The 22,792-nt window shown below is 40.8% G+C and overlaps 1 protein-coding gene and 2 long non-coding RNA genes across 7 annotated transcripts in view; 2 read left to right on the forward strand and 1 right to left on the reverse strand.

Annotated features, from left to right (window-relative positions):
* Window positions 1-1,154, forward strand: part of LOC130273877 (uncharacterized) — a 38,969-nt gene extending 37,815 nt beyond the window's left edge. For both annotated transcript variants that reach the window (XR_008844157.1, XR_008844158.1), the window contains one exon: window positions 105-1,154. This is a non-coding gene — a long non-coding RNA (uncharacterized LOC130273877). The remainder of the gene's footprint in view (window positions 1-104) is intronic.
* KIAA0319 (KIAA0319 ortholog) overlaps window positions 1-19,708 on the reverse strand; it is a 67,361-nt gene extending 47,653 nt beyond the window's left edge. The window contains exons 1-8 of one of the 4 annotated variants that reach the window (XM_056521293.1): window positions 19,234-19,326; window positions 16,894-16,987; window positions 14,316-14,426; window positions 12,848-13,569; window positions 12,451-12,643; window positions 10,952-11,050; window positions 9,332-9,429; window positions 48-135 (exon numbers count right to left, since the gene is read on the reverse strand). In XM_056521293.1, coding sequence (XP_056377268.1) covers window positions 48-135; window positions 9,332-9,429; window positions 10,952-11,050; window positions 12,451-12,643; window positions 12,848-13,569; window positions 14,316-14,379 — 1,264 coding nt within the window. In that variant the 5' untranslated portion in view covers window positions 14,380-14,426; window positions 16,894-16,987; window positions 19,234-19,326. Of the gene's footprint in view, window positions 1-47; window positions 136-9,331; window positions 9,430-10,951; window positions 11,051-12,450; window positions 12,644-12,847; window positions 13,570-14,315; window positions 14,427-16,893; window positions 16,988-19,233 lie in introns of all 4 variants that reach the window. The other 3 variants (XM_056521294.1, XM_056521292.1, XM_056521295.1) reach the window with 3 other exon arrangements.
* Window positions 19,709-19,856: 148 nt separating this feature from the next.
* LOC130273876 (uncharacterized) overlaps window positions 19,857-22,792 on the forward strand; it is a 56,283-nt gene continuing 53,347 nt past the window's right edge. Inside the window, exon 1 of the long non-coding RNA XR_008844156.1 lies at window positions 19,857-19,986. This is a non-coding gene — a long non-coding RNA (uncharacterized LOC130273876). The remainder of the gene's footprint in view (window positions 19,987-22,792) is intronic.

Raw genomic sequence — 22,792 nt, forward strand, 5'->3', positions numbered from 1 at the left:
TATAGCTGCAGTATGATTTCCTATATCAATAAAAAAGCTATTTTTACCTGGCTTGACAGTAATGTTAACAAATCCTTCTCCAACCACATTTTCTTTCGACACAGACACACTCAGTGAATACAGGCCTGCTGTAAGCTGAAAGAGACAGAAGAAAATGAAAATCCCCCGGTGTTGGACTCGTAGTGACTGGCAGCACAAGCAGCGAGACCTATATATTAGATATAACACCCGTTTGTCTAAGATGGTGCACATAGCATATGCATCAAGAAGGAGTTGTTAAAGGAAATCAAACATTATATGTGTGAATGCAATTATGATATAAGTGATTACAATATCTCTAGCCTGAATATAAGATGATATACAGTTTTGCATGGAGGCATACAGGTGCCCAATGGCATCCTGAAGAACATTTGCTACTAGATGTTGCAGCTGGGCCTGTCGGTGGCTGCAGCTGGCTCACCATATCTGCTTGATTGCCCATAAATCTGGCAACCAGGCAGGCCAAGAAAGTGTTCCATTCTAGCAAAGACATTCCTGGAAAACCATTGCTGTGTGTGGGCGAGCATTATCCCGCTTAAAAATGTCAGCTGGAACCCCTGCCATGAGAGGCTGCACATATTGCTGAGCTGTTAGTGTGCCTTGTGTCTCTAGTAGGAGTGAACGACTGTCATATGCAATGTTTCCCCTGATCGACACACCAGTATTTGGGCCACAGTGTCACTCCACAACACCAGGCCTCCATATTCAAACCTGTCTTTAAATTCTTTCAGTTTAGGGAGTAAGAGCTGTGAACCTGGGTCAACAATGTCATCTGGGACTGTTGCTTGTTGCACATTCTACTACTCTGCCACATGTTTTAGGAAAATATGGACTTATGGTGGACATGGACCTAGGGGTAGGTGTTGTTTTGAGGAAGGGAGGGGTGGGGGGTATTTTTGTGTTTCCTTTATCTTGTATAAAACTGTTTACAACTTAATAAAAAGATCTGATTTAAAAAACAGAATGGCATCTGAGAAGGTATATTTAGTGACTGGGACATGGTTTAATGGGAATAATGACTGGGACATAACATTACCAGCATACTCTTTATATAGGAAAGACAGAGGAGGCAGGGGGAAGGGCTGACCCTGTATGTATAAGATAGCTTGAAATCCAAACTAATACAAATAGTGAGACCAACATAGAGTCAGTTTGGGTTACGATGAAGTTTGGTAATTTGGTAATTGGGTTACGATGAAGTTTAGTAACTTGTAACTTGTGTAGGTGTGATTAATGGACCGCCTTGTCAAGTAAAAGAATTAATCTACTAGTTGAGGAAATAGCTAAAATAACAACGAAAGGGGGAGTTATTATCATGAAGGACTTCAATCTTCCTGTTTTGAACTGCATAAAAACAAAAATAGCAAGCAAACACGCTGATGCCTGCCATTAAAGAGGTTATCAGGAATAGAAAAAACAGCTAATTTCTTTCAAAAACAGCTCCCCGTCTGTCTCCAGGTTGGGTGGGGTTTTAGGACTTGCCTCTTTTCACTTCAAAGGATCTGAGCTGCTGAACCACTCCCAATCTGGAGACAGACGGGGAGCGGTTTCTAAAAGAAAGTAGCTCTGTTTTTCTATTCCTGAATAACAGCTTTAAGATGCCGTGATCAATACTGCTCACTGCATCTGAAGCAGTTGTGGTCCTTGTATTCACTCATCGGACCACCTGCAGCACAAATGCGGGTGTCTGATGAGTGAAAAATGCGGCCAGAGGTCTCCTCACCTGCATTTTGCTGCTCCAGGGATCTTCTTATATAGTCTGCCTACAGAGGCAGACTATACAATTAGATAGCTGATATAACTGACTAGTGCTATGCCTATGCAAATATCCAAAGATTGCTATTAATAGTTTTCTATAGGGACTGTTTAAATGCTTAACCGGTTACCGTCTAAGGAGGAGCCCGCTCGTCCTGAGACAGCAAGCAGTGTATGGCGTGGGCTACTGACTCAAGCCCACGCCATACCGGCCGGCCCCCAGCTGATTCTGGGGCCAGCTATTAAACCTTTAGACAGAGGCATCTAAAGGGACATTTAAACAATCCCTGGTGGTCCAGTGGGGTGGATCGCCCCCCCGCAGCAAGATCGCTGTGGAGGTAGCCGGAGCGCTAACCTCAGCGTCCATGCTGGTCCCAGCTCTGTGATTGATAAAGCCTGGCAGAACCAGGCTTTGTCAATCAAGCGCAGAGCACACAGATCAATGTGGTTCTATGGAACCACATTGATCTGTATAAGGAATCTACTGATTCCTCCTAAAAGTGTAAAAAAAAAAAGTTGAAATAAAAGTTAAAAAAAAAACACCCATTAACCCCTTCTATATTACAAGTTTGAAACCCCCCCCTTTTCCCACATTCCATATAAAAAATATGTAAACACAATAAAAATAAACATATGTGGTATTGCCGCACGTGTAAATGTCCAAACTATAAAAATATAATGTTAATTAAACCGTACGGTCAATGGCGTACACTTAAAAAAATTTCAAAGTCCAAAATTGTGTATTTTTGGGCACATTGTATACCCTAAAAAAATGTGTTAAAAGCAATCAGAAAGTCTGATCAAAACAAAAATGGTACCGATAAAAACTTCAGATCACAGCGCAAAAATTTGCCCTTATACATCCCTGTATATGGAAAAATAAAAAAGTTATAGGGGTCAAAAGATGACAATTTTACACATACAAATTTTGGTTCATGTAGTTATAATTTTTTTAAAGCAGTAAATAAAAATAAAATAAAACCTATATAAATTAGGTATCCTTGTAACCGTTTGGACTTACATGATAAAGATATGGTGTAATTTTTCCCGAAAAGTGTACTGCATAGAATCGGAAGCCCCCAAAAGTTACAAAATTGCGTTGTTTTTTTTTTTTTCAATTTTGCCCCACAAATATTTTTTTACTGGTTCGCCGTAAATTTTGTGGTGAAATGATTGATGTTATTATAAGGTACAATTGGTGGTGCAAAAAAAAGCCCTCATATGGGTCTGTATATACAAAATTGAAAGCGTTATGATTTTTAGAAGGTGATGAGGAAAAAACGAAGATGCAAAAAACTGAAAAACTCATTCAAGTAGAGAAAAGAGAGTACGGCACTGCCGCGTACCTTATGAAACCACTGGCTGCTGGAAAGTAATAGTTCGTCCACCTTGGCACTATGGAGGTAACATGAACCGTGCTCAATCCTCAGAAGACAAGGAGGTAGAAGATCCACGTTGAGGAAAAAATAGAGGAGGCACTGGATTGCAGTTGGTACTTTATTCCACAGGTCTCGGATACAAACAATGGCCGACGGGCCGTTTCTCGCTCACATGCGCTTAATCATGGCCAATGTTAACCGCTTTTGTTTTGATCAGAGAAAAACTGAAAAACCCTGCATCCTTAAAGGCGTATTCTGGGCAAAAACATCTTATCCCCTATCCAAAGGATAGGGGATAAGATGTCCGATCGCGGGGGGCCCGCCGCTGGGACTCCCCGCGATCTCCCTGCAGCAGCCCGCATTCTATGAGTAGCTGCGTCTGCAGTTTCGGAAACCGCTGGGCTTCCAAGACGGGGACGTGACATCACGCCACGCCCCCTCCATTCATTTCTATGGGAGGGCCGCATAGACATGAATGGAGGGGGCGCGGCTTGATGTCACGTCCCCGTCTCGGAAGCCCAGCGGCTTCCGAAACTGCAGACGCAGCTACGCATAGAATGTGGGCTGCTGCAGGGAGATCACGGGGGGTCCCAGCGGCGGGCCCCCCGCTATCAGACATCTTATCCCCTATCCTTTGGATAGGGGATAAGATGTTTTTGCCCGGAATACCCCTTTAAGGGGTTAAAATATGTCAATAAGCCCTTCCCCCAATAAAAAAATTTTTTTGTTTGTTTGTTTTTTAAGCAGTACAATAATAGAAAAATTGCATTTTTCCCCCAATTTCCCCCCAACAAATAATATTTTTTTTGTTTCTCCACACATTTTATTATTAAAATGAAAGGTGTTATAACAAAGTACAAATGGTCATGCAAAAAACAAGCCCTTCTATGGCTCTCTGGAAAGAGTCATGGCTCTTAAAAGACGAAAAGGAAAAAAATTACTAAAATTGATAGTGGCTGTTTCCTATGGGCAAAATGCGCAGTATCCTTAAAGGAAATCTGTCACCAGTGTGTCACACACTGATGACAACGGTACTTACCTAGTCCCGTTCCGTGCAGGGGATCTCTGGTAATCTTCTCCATTAGCTCCAGCTCCGGGCACCCGGCTTGGGGCATGGACGGAGCTTAAGGACGTCACCGCTGCTGTTCCCAGGACCCGGGACCCAGCAGAGAACAGCAGCAGCTTGGGGCATGGGCTGGCATGGGCTTAGTGACATGCTGGGAACAGCAGCAGTGACGTCACTAAGCTCCGTCCTTGCCCCCAGCAGGGTTTTCAGAGCTGGAGCTAACGGAGGAGATTACCGTAGATCCCCTGCAAGGAACGGGACAAGGTTAGTACTGTTGTCAGCAGTGTCACCTGCACTACCTGTAGGTACCGACAGGTTAGTGCAGGTGACACTGGTGACAGATTTCCTGTAAGACACAGCCAATTTTAATTTTTTCTCCTCACATTTCAAGAGACATAAGTCTTTTATTTTTTCATATAGAGACCCATATGAGGGCTAGTTTTTTGCACAGCCAATACTTTGTACTGACATGCTATATTTTACCATAAAAGAAAAGAATATATAATTTGGGGGAGAGGGGGGTGTATGAAAAGAAAAACTCAATTTTGCAACTTATGGATTGTTTTTTTTTGCTTCTACGCAGTGCACTTTATGGTAAAAATAATGTTATATTTATCAGTTGGTCAATGTGACTAAAATGTTTTTTTTCAACAAAATCAGTGAGGAAGATTTATCAAAATCTGTCAAGAGGAAAAATTGCCCAGTTTCCCATAGCAACCAATCAGAGCACTTCTTTCATTTTGCTGAGGCCTTGTTAAAAATGAAAGAAACAAGCTGATTGGTTGCTATTGGCAACTGGGCAACTTTTCCTCAGGACAGATTTTGATAAATCTCCCCCAGTATGCCTAAAATTGTCCTATTCTGACCCCTATAACTTTTTTAATTTTCCATATACGGGACTTTATGAGGGCTCATTTTTTGTGCTTTTTATCAGTACCATTTTTTGTTTTTGATGGGATGACATTTTGATCACTTTTTTTTTTTAATTTCCCATATATGATGTGATAAAAAATCAGCATTTTTGGCATTTGGAATTTTTTACAATTGTGCTGTTTACCGTGCAAAATCATAAACATTCACTGCTAACAGGAGTTGTCCATCCCAGAAGATTGGAGATGTTGTGCCCATTCACACAAAAATTTGTAGAGAGGAATCTGGCAACTATTAGCCAGTAAACCTGACATCAATAGTGGGGAAATTAAAGGAAACCCTACTAAACGTTCACATCATGTTTTTGCAATACAGTTCCCGTATCAGGTTTTTGGATGAAAAACTGATTCCTCAAAACCTGACTAAACTGTATCAAAACGTGTGTACAATTTTAACCCGTATAAGGTTAAAAACCGTATACAGTTTGAGAAATGATGTCCGGTTGCATCCGTTTTTTAAGAAAAAAAACTTAGAAGTTTTTAACTTTTCACTCTATTATGAATAAAGTTTAACTTGTTTGATTGCAGAGTTTTTTTCTTGGAATTTCAAAGTCAAAAACCGTATGGTGCAAATCGGATGGGACCGTACGCACATATGGTTCTGTACGGTTCCCATTGACTCCCATGTTTAAAAAAAAAAAGTATACGGTTTCCATACAGTTTTTTACCTGGACCAAAATCTGTGTTAGGCTGCGGTTTTGGGTACGGGAAAAAAACGGACAAAACCGTACAAGATACAAAACAGACACAACTGGATGCATGTTTTGGCATACGGTTTTCAATGGAGAGTCAATGCATGCGGTTTTCAATACAGTTCCGTATATGTTTTCAAATTGAAAACATATACGGGAACTGTATTGCAAAAACAGGGTGTGAATGCACCCTAAGGAATAAGATTGTTACACATCTACATCACATGGATTGCAAGATGAGAAACCACATGGGTTTAGTTCAGGGAGATCACATGAAACAAATCTTATAGATTATTTTTTTTGAATGAGTGACTAAAATAATAGATGGTGGAGGTGCAGTAGACATTGCTGATCTAGATTGTAGTAAAGCTTTTGACACTGTCCCGCAGGGATCTGTACTGGGACCCATTTTGTTTAATATTTTTATTAGTAAATGGTCTCAATAGAAATGTATTGGTCTTTTTGCTGATGACACAAAGATTTGTACAGGGTTGATGTTCCTGGAGCGAAATGGCAAATTATTTAGGTAAACTAGAGAAATGGTCAGAATTCTGGCAACTGACAACTAATGTGGATAAGTGCAAGATAATGCACCTGGGGCGTAAAAACCAAAGGGCAGAATATAGACTTTTTGATATAGTCCTAACCTCAGTATCTGAGGGAAGGGATTTAGAGATATTATTTCAGAAGACTTAAAGGTAGGAAAACAATGTAATAGAGCAGCAGGAAAAGCTAGCAGAATGCTTGGATGTATAGGGAGAGGTATAAGCAGTAGAAAGAGGGAAGTGCTCATGCCGCTGTACAGAGCCCCAGCGTGACCTCAGTATTGTGAGCAGTCCTTGAGACCGTACCTCCAGAATGATATAGATACTAAAGGGCTACTAAACTAGTACATGAATTGCAGGATAGAACTTACCAGGAAAGGTTAAAGAACCTTAACATGTATAGCCTGGAAGAAAGGTGCAACAGAGGGGATATCAACACTGTAAAGAAAAACTTTACACAGTTTTAAATTAGAGGGGCAAAGGTCTATGCAGTAATATCAGGAAGTATTACTTTACTGAGAGAGTAGTGGATGCATGGAATAGCCTTCCTGCAGAAGTGGTCGCTGCAAATACAGTGAAGGAGTTTAACCTGTAGGGGACGAGGGGCGTACCTGTACGCACTTTGCCCAATCCCTTTCTATAACACGGCGCCACGGCATGGCCCCCATCATAGTGGGTCGGGCCTCTTACAACGGCCGGGTCCCGTGGCTGTTCAGGATCGTCGCGGCGAAATCACTGCATCCCGAACATCTGTAGGACACCAGGAGGGCCCCTACCTGCCTCCTGGTGTCCGATCGCCGAATGACTGCTCAGTGCCTGAGATCCAGGCATGAGCAGCCAAGTGACAGAATCATTGATCTATGTTATCCTATGGGATAACAAAGATCAATGTAAAAGATCAGTGTGTGCAGTGTTATAGCCTGTATGGGGACTATAACATTGCAAAAAAAAAAGGGAAAATAAAAGTTAATAAAGATCATTTAACCCCTTCCCTAACAAACTTTGAATCACCCTCCTTTTCCCATTTAAAAAAAACCAAACAGTGTAAATAAAAATAAACATATTTGTTATTGCCGCGTGCAGAAATGTCCAACATATCAAAATATATTGTTAATTAAACCGCACGGTTAATGGCGTACGTGCATAACATTCCAAAGTCCAAAATAGCGTATTTTTGGTCACTTTTTATACAATGAAAAAATGAATAAAAAGTGAACAAAAAGTCCGATCAATACAAAAATGGTACCACTAAAAACTTTAGATCACGGCACAAAAAATGAGCCCTAACACCTCCCGTACGCTGAAAAATAAAAAAGTTATAGGGGTCAGAAGATGACAATTTTAAAAGGTATACATTTTCCTGCATGTAGTTATGATTTTTTCCAGAAGTCCGACAAAATCAAACCTATATAAGTAGGGTATCATTTTAATCGTATGGACCTACAGAATAAAGATAAGGTGTCATTTTTACTGAAAAATGTACTGCGTAGAAACGGAAGCCCCCAAAATTACAAAATGGCGTTTTTTTCTTCAATTTCTTCGCACAATGATTTTTTTTTCTGTTTTGCCGTAGATTTTTGGGTAAAATGACTGATGTTTTTACAAAGTAGAATTGGTGGCGCAAAAAATAAGCCATCATATGGATATTTAGGTGCAAAATTGAAAGGGTTATGATTTTTTAAAGGTAAGGAGGAAAAAACAAAAGTGCAAAAACAGAAAAACCCTCTGTCCCCAAGGGGTTAAGAATGCATGGGATAGGCATTAGGCTATGCTTCTTATATGATAGGGCCAGGGACTATTGATAGCATTCAAAATATTGGACAGATGAGATGGGCCGAATGGTTTTTATGTGCCAACCCGTTCTGTATTTCTGACCTTCGTTGCATCCCAGACAGAACCTTGATTTGCTGGTAAAGACAATACAATTTTAATACATAGCAGTCCGGGTCCAGGCAGAAACAGAGGTGTGTAATGAAGGTGCAATCTGTGTCTAGATGGTGGACAAGGAAGCTTTTTTTTTTTTTATTTTATTTTTTTAAGAGCTGAGGTACCTGCTCTCAAGTCACCCAAGTGTAAGTAAAATGTGCAAGTGTTCACACAAAAAAACTTGCACGAGGGGCCAGTAAAACCGGCATGGCACCACAGCCAAAGCAAGGGTGCCCGGGGCATGGCAGGGAGGTAAGGAACCTGATGGCCACACACACCTCCCCTAGACCGGCAGGAGGGAAACCCAGAAGGGCTACCGCACCCTGACCAATTCTAGTGTACAAACAGAACACAAAACGTGGACACAGTGACAAAAATAAATAAATAAGTGGATGGGCGCAGTGTGATACTGCCTGGACATCCAGACGGATCTATAAAAATTCCTTGATCTTAGCTACTTGTGCTTGTTGGAGAATCAAACAATCCTCACTATTGCTGGTCTGTCTGGCCCATCTGAAGGCTGATTGTTATGTATATGTCCTGTCAACTAACAACTGGTCCCAACACCTCTTAACAGCTTAGAAAAAAACATCTTAGATGATTGGAAATAACTAAAAGGTCCAATGATGAGCCCTTGTCTGTCAACTGGACAAAAGAGGTACACTACTCAGAGCCTCTTAGAGACTTTTATTGCATGACAGTAATCTAGGTGCATTATTTATTTATTGGTCAATGAGTGTATTGGACGCAACTTATTATACATCTTCGACACATTTTCTTTGTCTTACACCACTTTATTTTTGGCTTTCATTTCCCTCAATATTTTGCACTAAAAAAAATGATTCAAAAAATGATGCGCCTTTAGTGAATTTGGCATTTGTTTCTTACTTTTTAGTAAAATAAGTCTTTAAAAAAGGAAACATGAAAAGACTTTCACTAGTGTAGGAATGTGCACCATTCCAATAGAAAAGAAAGAAAAGGAGGAGAGACACTTACTTACTTTGGACAGTGTAGGTGATCTTGTATTTGACATTTTCAGTTCACCCTGAAAAGCGGCAGGTTGTGATATCAGCTTCCAATCATACGTATAAGGCGCATCTGAAAGTGTTATAGTATTTGTTATTAACTTACAGTATGAGCTTTTTGGTCATTTAAATATGGGTCAAAAAAGAATCTCTATAACAAACAAAAAAAAATCTTTATATCAAAATATCTAATACATATGTTCTATTTATATGCATACAGCTCCTACCATAAAAATAAAACCACCGCACAGATACAACAATATACAACAACATTACGTAATGCCCTTAACAACCAATCACAGCTCTACTTTTATTCAACCAGAGTTTTTTAAGGAATGAAAGCTGAGCTGTGATTGGTTTTCATGGGCAGATCTCGGCCATGCAACCACATACTGACCCTAGTCAGATCTATTCCAAGGATTTCTTACCATGATTCATAACATATGATACATATAAGGGATTCATCGAAACATTTAGGGTATGTTCACACTACGGATGTGTCGCTGAATCTCCGCTCGCGGAATTCAGCGATCGGAGGTTCAGCCTGGCAGCGCGCGGCAGCGGTAGGACCACGCGGCACTGCGTCGTCACTATTGACAGCTATGCAGTACTCACATGTTCTTTCTTTGCATGGAACAATTTCAGCAGCGGAATTGCCCCCCCCCCCCCAGAAGCCCATTCTTCAATGCAATTTTGGATGGTCATTTTAAAGAGGTTCTATTGTATCACAGTGATCCCTCAACTTACAATGGCCTCAACATACAATAGTTTCAACATACAATGGTCTTTTCTGGACCATTGTAAGTTGAAACCAGACTCAACATACAATGAAAATCTGGACAAAGACAGTCCAGATCTGTGAAACTTGTCAATGGCCGAGAGAACTGACCAATCAGAATGGGCAATTTTCTGGTAAAACACCTGTATTACTGAAGCGTATGCACTGACTGGTGTCTGGTAGCGCCCCCTACAGTACAGAGAGGTATTACATGTTCTGTACTCTTTACCTGTCCCAGGGTTAGCTTCTCCTTTGGACACCAGGTGAGGGCGGCTCCATGTTACTTTTTTAGGACATTACGTGTACTGTACAGGACCCTGAAGACGCTCCTGTCCTCTGCATAGACCAGTGTTTCCCAAGCAGGGTGCCCCCAGCTGTTGCAGCCTTTTGCTGTCCGGGCATGCTGGGAGTTGTAGTTTTGCAACAGCTGGAGGCTCCATGCTTGGAAAACACTGACATAGACAGTGATTTACAGCTCCCAGCAGATCTTTCTTACTTTTATATATAAGGCCCTGCTTTATCTATATTAATTATCTACTTATTTTTGTTTAATCCTCACTTTTCCCTATTTTTGGATGACATTTTGCTGGCTTTAGAACCAATTCCCAGGTTTCCATAGAGTTCTGATCTCAAAATACCATGTATATGATGTTATTCGATATGTTAATATTTATTGATATGACCATTTACGTTCTTTCTCCTAAATGCCAGGCCACACAAAGATGATGTACTGTAAGTATAATGAGTTGGAGAACATTGTTATGGGGTTGTACTTGCGCATATTTTATTGCGTATGGTTATAAATTATATGAATCACCTGCTTGTGCTTCAGGGCTCACAAACACGTTAAGCTGAACTTCATGAGTTGGCAAAGTCACTTCAATGTTGCCTGCAGTAGTCACTGTGAGTTCATTCCCTGCAAGAAAAATAGTCTGCATTCAACATGACAATTTCTTTAAAAAAGGTTTCTAGTGTATAATTGCTGATAAATATGACTGTTTTGTACAGAGGTGTAACAGGGCTTCAATTCTACTGTGTCAAGTTTAAAGTGGAGGCTGAGCAATGAACATCATCTTATGTATTATCTATCTACTGGTTTTAGCTTTCAGGGTGCATTCACACCACGTTTTTGCAATACAGTTCCCATATACGTTTTCAATGTGAAAACCGTACGGAACCGTATTGGAAAACGTATGCATTGACTCTCCATTGAAAACCGTATGCCAAAAGATGCATCAGGTTGTGTCCGTTTTGCATCCTGTACGGTTTTGTCAGTCTTTTTTTCCCGTACCCAAAACCGTAGTCTAGCATTGTTTTTGGTCCGGGTGAAAAACTGTATTAAACCGTATACGTTTTTTTTTTTAAAACATGGGAGTCAATGGGAACCATACAGAACTGTATGTGCATACGGTTCCATCAGGTTTTCACCATACATTTTTTGACTTTGCACAGTTTTTTTCTTGGAATTTCAATCAAACAAGTGAAACTTTATTCAAAATGGAGTGAAAAGTTAAAAACGTATACTTTTTTTTCTTAAAAAACGGATGCAACCGGACATCATTTTTCAAACTGTATACGGGTTGAAATTTTTATACACGTTTTAATACAGTTTAGTCAGGTTTTGAGGAATCTGTTTTTCATCAAAAACCTGATACGGGAACTGTATTGCAAAAACGTGGTGTGAATGTACCTAAGAGTCTCAATGTACAATCAGAAAAAACTTAATTTAAAAGTTAGGTAATTTTCTGATGACACATTCTCTACAAGAGGCATCACATTTTCCTTCAAAATCTGTAAAAATCTGTGCTGTTTTTGATGCAGATTTACATGCAGATTAATTTAGGCTAGGTTGGATCCCGAGAGACCCCACTGACTTCAACGGGTTGGTCAGGTCTCTTTTGGACGTCCTTTTATTTAGCAGGACTTGACCAGACAAAAAATTACTGCTTGCAGTATTTTTTGTCCGGTCAGATCCTGCAAAAAGAATCTGCAACGCAGAGCCACGAATGGAGCTCAAACGTGGAAACATGTGCAAACATGCAGATTGGTGACATGATAAAAATCCACAATAGAAATGCACTGACTTAGACATAGGAATGTGTGGATTCTGTGTCCAAATCAGCAGAGATTTTAGGGACGTGCACATATCCTTATTTTTCTTTATTTTACACATTGATGTTAAAAAGACATTTTGGATCATTTTATCCAGCGGTGACGTCATATGATGGTGATATGGTATTAAAGACCTCACTTTAGGGTTTAAAATGGATCTATACGTCTGGAGTGGACAAGCTTCTCAGAAACACCAGTACTTGCCTGGACTGTCTGCCATAGAGGTGTATACTGCGTTATTTGTGACAGAGGGATCAGTCGCTGCAGTGGTATTCATATATACTGTGTTCCCCAGTGGCTCTAGGACAGACTGAAAAGTTCCTTGTTTTTCGTTTTTTCCAAGAACTTCTGATGAGACATATTTCTCCAAAGTGGAATTAGGTAAAAGAGTTGGAAGCTGCATACAGGATAACATAAAATCTTAGTAAACAAATGTGAAGACACATATATGTATTTTCAATATAGATCCCTAATTTTAAAAAAACATGTTAATGACAAATGTGAAAATGAGCTTTATACATTTTATAGTTTACAAAATAATTGCCATTGATTATATTCATATATTTATTCTGAAAAATAAACTAGGAATATGAATATATACCTCTCCTGCAAAGGCCTCTGTCGTTTCCACTGGACTTGTCAACACCATCTCAGTTGTAGTTGAAAATGAATCTCCTGATGGTGTCTCAGGTATGTGGTTGACATTCCCTTTAGTCAAGGACTCTTCCCTTGGGGGCTCTATTACCTCATCATCATCCTCGCGTCTGCCAATTTCTACGGTAGTGGTGTTCTTCTTAAGGTCAGGTAAAATCCAACCTAGGTAGTCCAAGTCAGGTCTTACTTTGTCCCCTTCCTTAGCATTTAGATGAAGTAAATCTAACTGGGGGCCGACGTAGTCATCTGCGTAGTCGGTTAGATCTTCAAAGTTCGGATTCTTAATCAGTGAAGAGAGATCTTTAAAACTGGCCATATCCTCCTCCTCCTCACCTTGATCAGTCAATGAATATTCTTGATTGGTTGGAATATTCTCATAGAGTGCAAATGGAATAAATCTTGGAGATGGTCTCAAGACGAAAGTTAAGTAAGTCTGCATGTGGTCTACTTTTTGGGGTTCACAACTCTCTTTATGTTGACAGTTCACTATATAGCATTGCCTGCCCAACATCCAGGAGAGGTCACATCTGGAATGGTTACAACAAGCCATAATGCAGTCAGACATAGTTCTAGCATTTGGCACTCTCTTTAGGTGTGTCTTCTGCAGATTAGGTGATATAGCTGCATTCGTGAGAACGGCACCTTCTCTGCATTGGTCACATAGATGGCCTGGAAATGAGGTCATTAACGAATTTAATATCACAGACAAGTTGTACGTGACAAGCAAAAACGGTCTTTCACTTCAGTACTTCAAAAATATTGAAATGATAAAATTGAAATAACTTTTTGTTCTCCTAATTTAATTAAATAATTAAGATGGATAATGTACCCTGTTTTTACTGTCACTTCCAAAGGATCGATTTTTCATTGACCTAGAGAGTTACATCTCTATTATATGAATGTCTATAGTTCAATTCATGCCTATTGCCACAATACATCAATTACAGTACGCAATGAATATGTATGATATATAATGATGAAGAGCACTTCCATGTTGAATGTTTACTACCTGGGTTCATGCACAGACTATAACTGTTCTATGGGTTAGGTCGGTTATTGCAGCTCAGTCCTACTCAAGTGTATGAGGCGTAAATGCAATACAAGGCAAAGCTCATGTACTAGAGTGGTGGCGTTTCTGGAAGAAATAGAAAATGTTTGCTAATCTCATACAACCCCTTTAAGAGTACAGACTATCATTCCCTTATACAAATAAAACCTTGTGTTTTTGTGATATGCACTTTGCACGTATGTATTGTAGATAAAATGACCACTTGAATTAGTAGCGCTAAAGTAAAGAGGACTATTTACACAAGTTTACTAGCCTGCAAATATTGGCCTTCACAGAGTACTACAGATCAGAGAAAACATAACTATTAAAACATAAATAAGGCTTCATTGTGATACGTATGACTTACCAGCAATTGTGCACAGCCAGATAAAGAGTGTGTATATACATAGGGTCATGATGCTAAGTGCCATTACTGTGTGCTATCAGTAAACACCTTTTCCTGCGTATTATTCATATTCTGGTAGAAAGAAAAAAAAAAGATTCAGCAAAATACCTACATTTTTAATTCCAAAAGTGTTAGACGCTTTAAACATGTAGTACAGTATGTATGACTATTAGTACATGTAGTACTGACTGGAGGACAAACTGCTAAACAACTTGCTGGCTGGGTTCAGAGAAATAAAAATCAGGGCATCGTAAAGGACATGTCATTTTTTTTAACCAAGTGATACGGCTGGTGCGTGTTTACTGAATACTTCTCCCTGCTGGCTCTAATGATCAGTGCGGGTCTCAACACCCAGACCCCCAGGGATGAAAACTTTTGACACGTCTCTATGACATGTCAAATGTTTTCTAAAATAACTGTTACACTTTAGGTTTTATAACATTTCAAAATTGGGAATTGTAATGGGAGCCTTGTGGATTATTACCCAGCTTTCTCAAAATTAGATGTGGCTGAAAGTGAGGTTAAACTTACTATTACGGAAAAACACTTTATATTAATTTATACTGATGCTTTAAAGGGGTACTCCAAAGGATAGGGGATAAGATGTCAGATCGTGGGGGTCCCGCTGCATGGGGACCCCCGGGATCTCGACTGCAGCACCCACCTCAACGGCTTCCGGCAACGCTGGAGGCTTCGGATCCCGACCACGTGAGCGGAAGAGTGTGACGTCACGATTCCGCCCCCCCCGTGTGGTGTCACGCCCCGTCCCCTCAATGCAAGTCTATGGGAGGGGGCGTGACGGCTGTCACGCCCCCTCCCATAGACTTGCATTGAGGGGACGGGGCGTGACATCACACGTTTGAGAGAGTGCCAAATGTTTCATAACTGTCTCTAGTGATGTGATATGGAGGATTGCTCCTCGAACACATATTCCGCCTTGATTTACCAAGACCAGCATTTCCTACACCGAACTAAAGTTTAGAATTAAAGTGGATTTTCCCTTACCCATATTTTGGGGGATTGTCCATCCCTGAGACACTTCTGGTTAGAAGTGCAATCCCTGATTAGACAAATTATTGGAATCTCCATTCCCTTACAACCTGAAATATATCTTTTGAATCTTATCCCCCCCTACCCTCTCTTATCCTCGATCTAGATTACTACTATATATCCTGACTGCCTCAAAGTGCTTGAGCGCCCAGAAATGGAAACAGCAGGATATCCCGCCAACACGTGCCCTATTGCATAGGATTAGAGAGGTTAGAAGAATGGAGAATCTTTCCTCTATGATTGATGACACTTTCATTCAGTTCCAAAAGATCTGGTCACCCTGGGACGAATATGAAGGTCCATAAAGGAACAAGGTTGGTCAGATTAAGGGGTGATATTGTGAGGTCACGCAGACGCAGGTACTGTATATTTTTCTTCTTCTCCACGATAGCCCGGTCATTTCTTCTTACCTTTTCTCATATTTTATTTTTCAGTTTTCTGTTTTTTTCCCCTCTCTTACTCTCCTTCCCTGTTACTTTGGTACTGCACTACATAACTACATTCACCCACATATTATTGACTATAAATATACATGTTGCTTCCTTTTCCTTTATTATATAGATGTTATGTATCTAGCTGTGTTTAATAATATTATTTCTGTGAACCCGATTGATCTAAATGTTCATATCATTCCAACCGCTTCTACGTATTCTCATTCTACCTGCCCCCTCCTTCCCCTAATTTTCCTTTTATTTATCTTCTTTTTTCTTTTATTCAGATTTTTTGCATAGGTTTTGAATGTTATTTTTTTTTACCTCTTTGTTGTAAAACTTTTTAAAAAAAATGTAATAAAATAAACAGATATATATAAAGAATTGAAATAAGCGGATTTATCAAGAGGCCCATTTCTCTTGATAAATTCAAGCATTTCTGAGGCTGCCCCATGTTGCAGCCTCAAACATATATGACAGCTTAGCTACTACACCATGAAACAATGTCTTTTTTTTTTTTTTTAACCCAAACCCAGTTTTTGTGCAAAAGATGTGAAGCTTTCCCCAATCTGAGCCTGGTGAAGACTTTAATAAATTACACCCATTATTCTTGAAGTACCATAAAAGGAAAACACTATTTTGAAGCTACTCCTGGGAGTTTGGAAATGACTCTCTAAGGCTAAATTTCCACTATGATTGTATCTGCCGGTTCCTGCGGGGAAATTTAGGAACCACATCACTTTTTATTTCTGGATTGGAAACCATGGTCTGTCTTGTTTTTTTTATTCCGGAAATAAAACTGATATGGTTCAAAAAATGAGCCGACCGGATTCACTATCTGACTCTGTTTGGCTCATTTTTATGAATAGCATGCAGCGCTTTATGACACATGGAATCCGGATCCGGCAGACGTATGACACAATTTTAGTGAGAATGCACCCCAAGAATTGATGGTGCCAGATTAGACTTCCAAGAGATTATTATTTTTTTTATTTTGACCTTTTTCTGGTTGGAGGTCTGGATGGAAGACATATAGTTTGGCAGTCATTATACCTTACCCCTTTGTGGGTTACATGGGGAGCCATCTATTCGATCCCTTTTATTTGTTGTGACATATTAAACACACAGCACCATCCTTTTTTTTTCTTTTACCTGTAAATTTTAATTTGATAAAGAAATATAATTCACCAGTGTCGGAGTGTTTTGAAAAGTGCATTCGTTCCATAATAAACTTTTCATACCACATGTTTTACAAACATGGCACCTATCATATTCATTGTATGTCCAAGCAAGTACAAAAGGTACATTAGTTGTTGATGCCATAATTCTTTATATACTGTCATGGCCGTAAATGTTGGGACCTCTGAAATTTTTCAAGAAAATTATGTATTTCTCACAGAAAAGGATTGCAGCAACACATGTTTTGCTATATACATGTTTATTCCCTTTGTGTGAATTGGAACTAAACCAAAAAAGGTAGGAAAAAAAGCAAATTGGACATAGTGTCACACCAAACTCCAAACATGGGATGGATAAAATTATTGGCACCCTTAACTTAATATTTGGTTGCGCACCCTTTGGAAAAAATAACTGAAATCAGTCGCTTCCTATAACCATCAATAAGCTTCTTACACCTCTCAGCCGGAATGTTGGACCACTCTTCCACCTCTAATTGGAAGGGTGCCTTTTCCCAACAGCAATTTCTCTCCACAGGTGTTCAATGGGATTTAGATCTGGACTCATTACTGGCCACTTCAGAACTCTCCAGCGCTTTGTTGTCATCCATTTCTGGGTGCTTTTTGACATATGTTTGGGGTCATTGTCCTGCTGGAAGACCCAAGATCTCGGACACAAACACAGCTTTCTGACACTGGGCTGTACAGTGCGACTCAAAATTCATTAGTAATCCTCAGATTTCTTGATGCCTTGCACACATTCAAGGCACCCAGTGCTAAAGGCAACAAAACAACCCCAAAACATCAGTGAACCTCCATCATATTTCACTGTAGGTACTGTGTTCTTTTCTTTGTAGGCCTCATTCCATTTTCGGTAAACAGTAGAATGATGTGCTTTACCAAAAAGCTCTATCTTGGTCTCATCTGTCCACAAGACATTTTCCCAAAAGGATTTTGGCTTACTCAAGTTCATTTTGGCAAAATGTAGTCTTGCTTTTTATGTCTGTGTCAGCAGTGGGGTCCACCTGGGTCACCTGCCATAGTGTTTAATTTCATTTAAATTTCGCGCTGACACTGATGTTCCCTGAGCCTGCAGAACAGCTTGAGTGTCTTTGGAACGTTTTGGAGCTGCTTATCCACCATCCGGACTATCCTGTGTTGACACCTTTCATTAATTTTTCTCTTCCGTCCATGCCCAGGGAGAATAGCTACAGTGCCATGGGTTGCAAACTTCTTGATAATGCTGCACACTGTGGACAAAGGCAAATCTAGATCTCTGGAGATGGACTTGCAACCTTGAGATTGTTGATATTTTCCCACAATTTTGGTTCTCAAGACAGTTCTCTTCTCCTCTTTCTGTTGTCCATGCTTAGTGTGGCACACACAGACACACAATGCCAAGTCTGCTTTCAGGTGTGATTTTTATATTGCCCACACCTATTACTTGCCCCAGGTGAGTTTAAAGGAGCATCACATGCTTGAAACAATCTTATTTTTCCACAATTTTGAAAGGGTGCCAATAATTTTGTCCAGCCCATTTTTGGAGTTTGTTTTGACATTATGTCCAATTAACTTTGTTTCCTCCCTTTTTTGGTTTAGTTCCAATACACACAAAGGGAATAAACATGTGTATAGCAAAACATGTGTTACTGCAATCCTTGAGAATCTCTGTGAGAAATACTTAATTTTCTTGAAAAATTTCAGGGGTGCCAACATTTTTCTGGTTAAGGTTCTCCTGTGTGTTTCTTACATGCTCATGCTAGTTACATCTTATACATAGGATTATGTTATAATATATACTCTTTCATGTGTTCTCTGTATATACAGGGTTATATTACATTAAATAGAATAATATTGCAAGATATTCAGGTGAAAAAGGGCAAATAAGATAAAGTACATTTTCTTTTGAACTGTAAAGGTGTTCTCCTTTAACAGAAATACTTGAGTGATGGTGACGGCGCTGTATGGTGTCATTACAGCTGACAATATTAGATACAACTGTCAGGAATGGTACACCACTATACAAGCATTACTGCTGGTGCAATGTGTTGCAATGGTTTCCAGAGGTTAAACAGCTCCCATGTGGTAGATGATCTGGCATACAGCATGAGCTTGCAGTTTCTGGCCCTTAGCTAAGAGATTGGGAACAGGCAACGGTTGGTTTACGACTAGCCTGGCAGACTGGGATTTGCAGTATAAGATGCACGGTTCTTTGTTTCCTACCTGGATTGTCGAGAATAAGATGCTGAGTGATGCATGTGTGAGGATTCAGGTTTCTGCTTGTTAGATGCTCAGCTGTATATCTGGAGCTGTCTGATGTCTTCCTCTCTATCTCTTTTCTCTTGTTCACAGATGGGCTGGAGGTAAGGGGAGTGGTGGAGCAGCCGTCGCTGCAGGGGGTGGAGGTGGGGCTGGTATAGGCAATGCTCTTTGGAGGAGACAAGGAGGGCTGTGATGCTGGTGTGGATGAAATGGTGATAAATCAGAGGAAGGGATGATCACTGATGGTAACAATCACACATCATGGTTATTGGTAAAGATCTGAAACATATGTTTTTAATGCAGAGGATGGCAGAAATAAATTTCTAGCTAAACCACTGTGGAAAACATTGCTATCTTCAGTGGGATCCTATGACTCCTTCGGGCACCTGCACTCAGGTGACAACTAAATTGCCCATTCTTAAATCTCAGGGCTGATCATTTATTCCCCCTCTACTTCCCAAGGATCAGAAGTACCAGAGATGGTGTGCAGCCTCGACCCCTCCCTCCTCTGTAGGCAGTTAGATTGCTGACAGACCAGCTGCCATGGTGATTTGAGTCACATGACCGCGGCACTGGTGAGATGTTGTTAGCATTGCTTTCATGTGACCACCTGTACAACATACCACTACTAGAGAACAGAATCTGATGGGACACACAGGCAACCACATGCATAGGAGTCATGTAACTAGGATCAACCACTAGGGTGCACTGCAGGTAACGTTATCTTCTGTCCCCCAAAGTGCAACCTCTCCCCATGGAGGAGGAATTGGGACATAAATAGGAAGAGGAGAAGCTGGGTAGCCATTTTACTGTCCCAGAAATAATTTCACACCAGATATGTTTACATTATAATAATTACCTTTCAGTAATTTCATATGTTATCTGTGCCCATTTACACTGGGTTTGCAATATAAGAAGTAGTTTGACCATATCATTATTTTTATTCACTAAAAACTTTTTGGATTTAGGCATATCATATTTGTGTAACAAGGAAGGGTGTGACCCAAGGATGACCTATATCAAGTTGTGCATAATTATTAGGCAGTTTCTTTTCCTGGGCCAAAAAAAAGAGAAATACCTGACGCTAAAAAGTAAAAAAAAAAAAAAAAAGGGATTTTTGGCTCACCGGAAAAACTTTTTCTCGGAGGATCCATTGGGGGACACAGACCTTGGGTATATGCTGTTGTTGCTAGGAGACTTGACACTATGGAAACCAAAAAGTCGGCTCCTCCCAGCAGGATATACCCGCCTACAGAGCCTGAGGTAATCAGTTTAGTCACCAAGCAGTAGGAGATGACCAAGAGGTAGAGAACCGAGACCAGTCCGAGGCAACCAGAACAAAAAATAACTGAACACATCCTCGGACAGGTAACCAAACACAGAAACACCAAAGAAAGGGCGGGAGCTGTGTCCCCCAATGGATCCTCCGAGAAAAGGATTTTACGGTAAAATAAAATCCCTTTTTCTCTTTCGGCTCCATTGCGGGACACAGACCTTGGGACGTACCAAAGCCGTCCCTTGGGTGGGTAAAGAATCAGTCAGGTGAACGGCTGGACCACCGCCGCCTGCAGCGCCTTATTGCCCAGAAAAGCATCAGCTGATGCAAAAGTATGAATCTGGTAGACCCTTGTGAAAGAGAGCAAAGACGGCCACGTCGCCGCTGTACAGAACTGCGAGGCCGAAGCCACGAAGAGAAAGGCAGAAAAACGGGCGGAATGAGCCAAAACCCGGAAGGGGGAATCTTCTCCTTGTAGCGGTAAGCAGACATAGGCGTGCGCACAGGGTGTGCCGGGGCACACCCTAATCAAGCCCAGGGCAGGGGGGGATCCGCGGCCGCCACTGAGCAGCCCGCAGGGGCCCCCCGCTCAGTCACCCAACCTGCCCGCTCAGTCACCTTCTTACTGGTCCATGAAGGGGTGGTGAGTGACTCGTGCCCCCGATAGACACCGCCCCTTACAAATATCGCCAGCGGAATAGCAGTGCCCGCCCCAGCGCCCTGTTGGGTAGCGGGACACAGTGCTAAACTACAGTGGCCGGCCACAGTCAGATACAGCCTGTGCGAGTGCGCACTGTTTCACAACCACTTACTGCACCTGCCACCATCCTCAGCCGTGTATGAGCTCATCAGAAAGCAGGCCAGCTGACTGGTGAGTGGGGCAAAGAACTGAGGGGACGCCTGGGAAAGGTAAAGAGAGGGGTGGGTGAGGGGGAAGCAGGGAGAGGCATCTGTAAAGGCATGTCCGGACAGTGAATGTGTTTGTGTATGATAGAGGCATGACTGTTGTACTGTGTATGTATAATGGATGTATGACTGCTGTACAGTGTATGTATGATGGATGTATGACTGCTGTACAGTGTATGTATGATGAATATATGACTGCTGTACAGTGTATCTATAATGGATGTATGACTGCTGTACAGCGTATCTATAATGGATGTATGATTGCTGTACAGTGTATCTATAATGGATGTATGACTGATGTACAGTGTATGTATAATGGTGGTATGCTTGCTGTACAGTGTATGTATAATAGATGCATTTGATGTGGATATGCAAAAAATTGTAAGTTGAATGGTAAAACTCATGTTTTTCTTTACTTGGCAATTTTTTTTTGCGCCAGATTGGTTGAAAAGTGATGTGTAGTTTTGCCTTTTATGCACCATTGTGCACCATTTTTTTTTTATTTATTTATTATTTTTTTTAATTATAAATACCTATACACATGCTGTATCTGATATTCAAATATCGCCCGTGGAATAGCAGCGCCCAGCGCTCTGTTGGCTAGGGGGCCATAGTGCTAAACTACCGCAGACGGCCACAATCAGCTCTAGCCCGACATAGAGGGCAGTGTGCCGCATCACTTTTTCAACCAATCTGGTGCAAAAAAAAATTATATTTGGACTATTCCCACCTCTGTGCCACCATCTTATAGTAAAAGGGTTCTTCTGTTTGCCAAGTAAAGAAAAACATGAGTTTTACCATTCAACTTACCATTTTTTTTTCAAATCCACATCAAATGCCTCCCTATAAACACCAGCAAACATACACACAAGTGGGAGGTCTAGTCAGGGCTGGTGCATGGATTTTTGACACTCTAGGCAAATATAAGATCAGGGGTAGAATTAGTCCCATAAGCCTCATGGTAAATTCTAGACTTGTCCTCCTCCCTACAATTATAACTATACTGCACCTAATGTAGGGGAACTTTACTGCACCTAATGTGGGGGCAATGTACTGCACCTAATGTGGGGGCAATGTACTGCACCTAATGTGGGGGAACTGTACTGCACCTAATGTGGGGTAATGTGGAGGAACTGTACTGCACCTAATGTGGGGGAACTATACTGCACCTAATGTGGGGGAACTGTACTGCATCTAATGTGAGGAAATTGTACTGCACCTAATGTGGAGGAACTATACTGCACCTAATGTGGAGGAACTATACTGCACTTAAGGTGGGGAACTACAACCTAATGTGGGGGAAATACAACCAAATGTGGGGGAACTATACTGCACCTA

The sequence above is a fragment of the Hyla sarda genome, chromosome 5 (assembly GCF_029499605.1).
Source record: "Hyla sarda isolate aHylSar1 chromosome 5, aHylSar1.hap1, whole genome shotgun sequence".
Classification (NCBI taxonomy): domain Eukaryota; kingdom Metazoa; phylum Chordata; class Amphibia; order Anura; family Hylidae; genus Hyla; species Hyla sarda.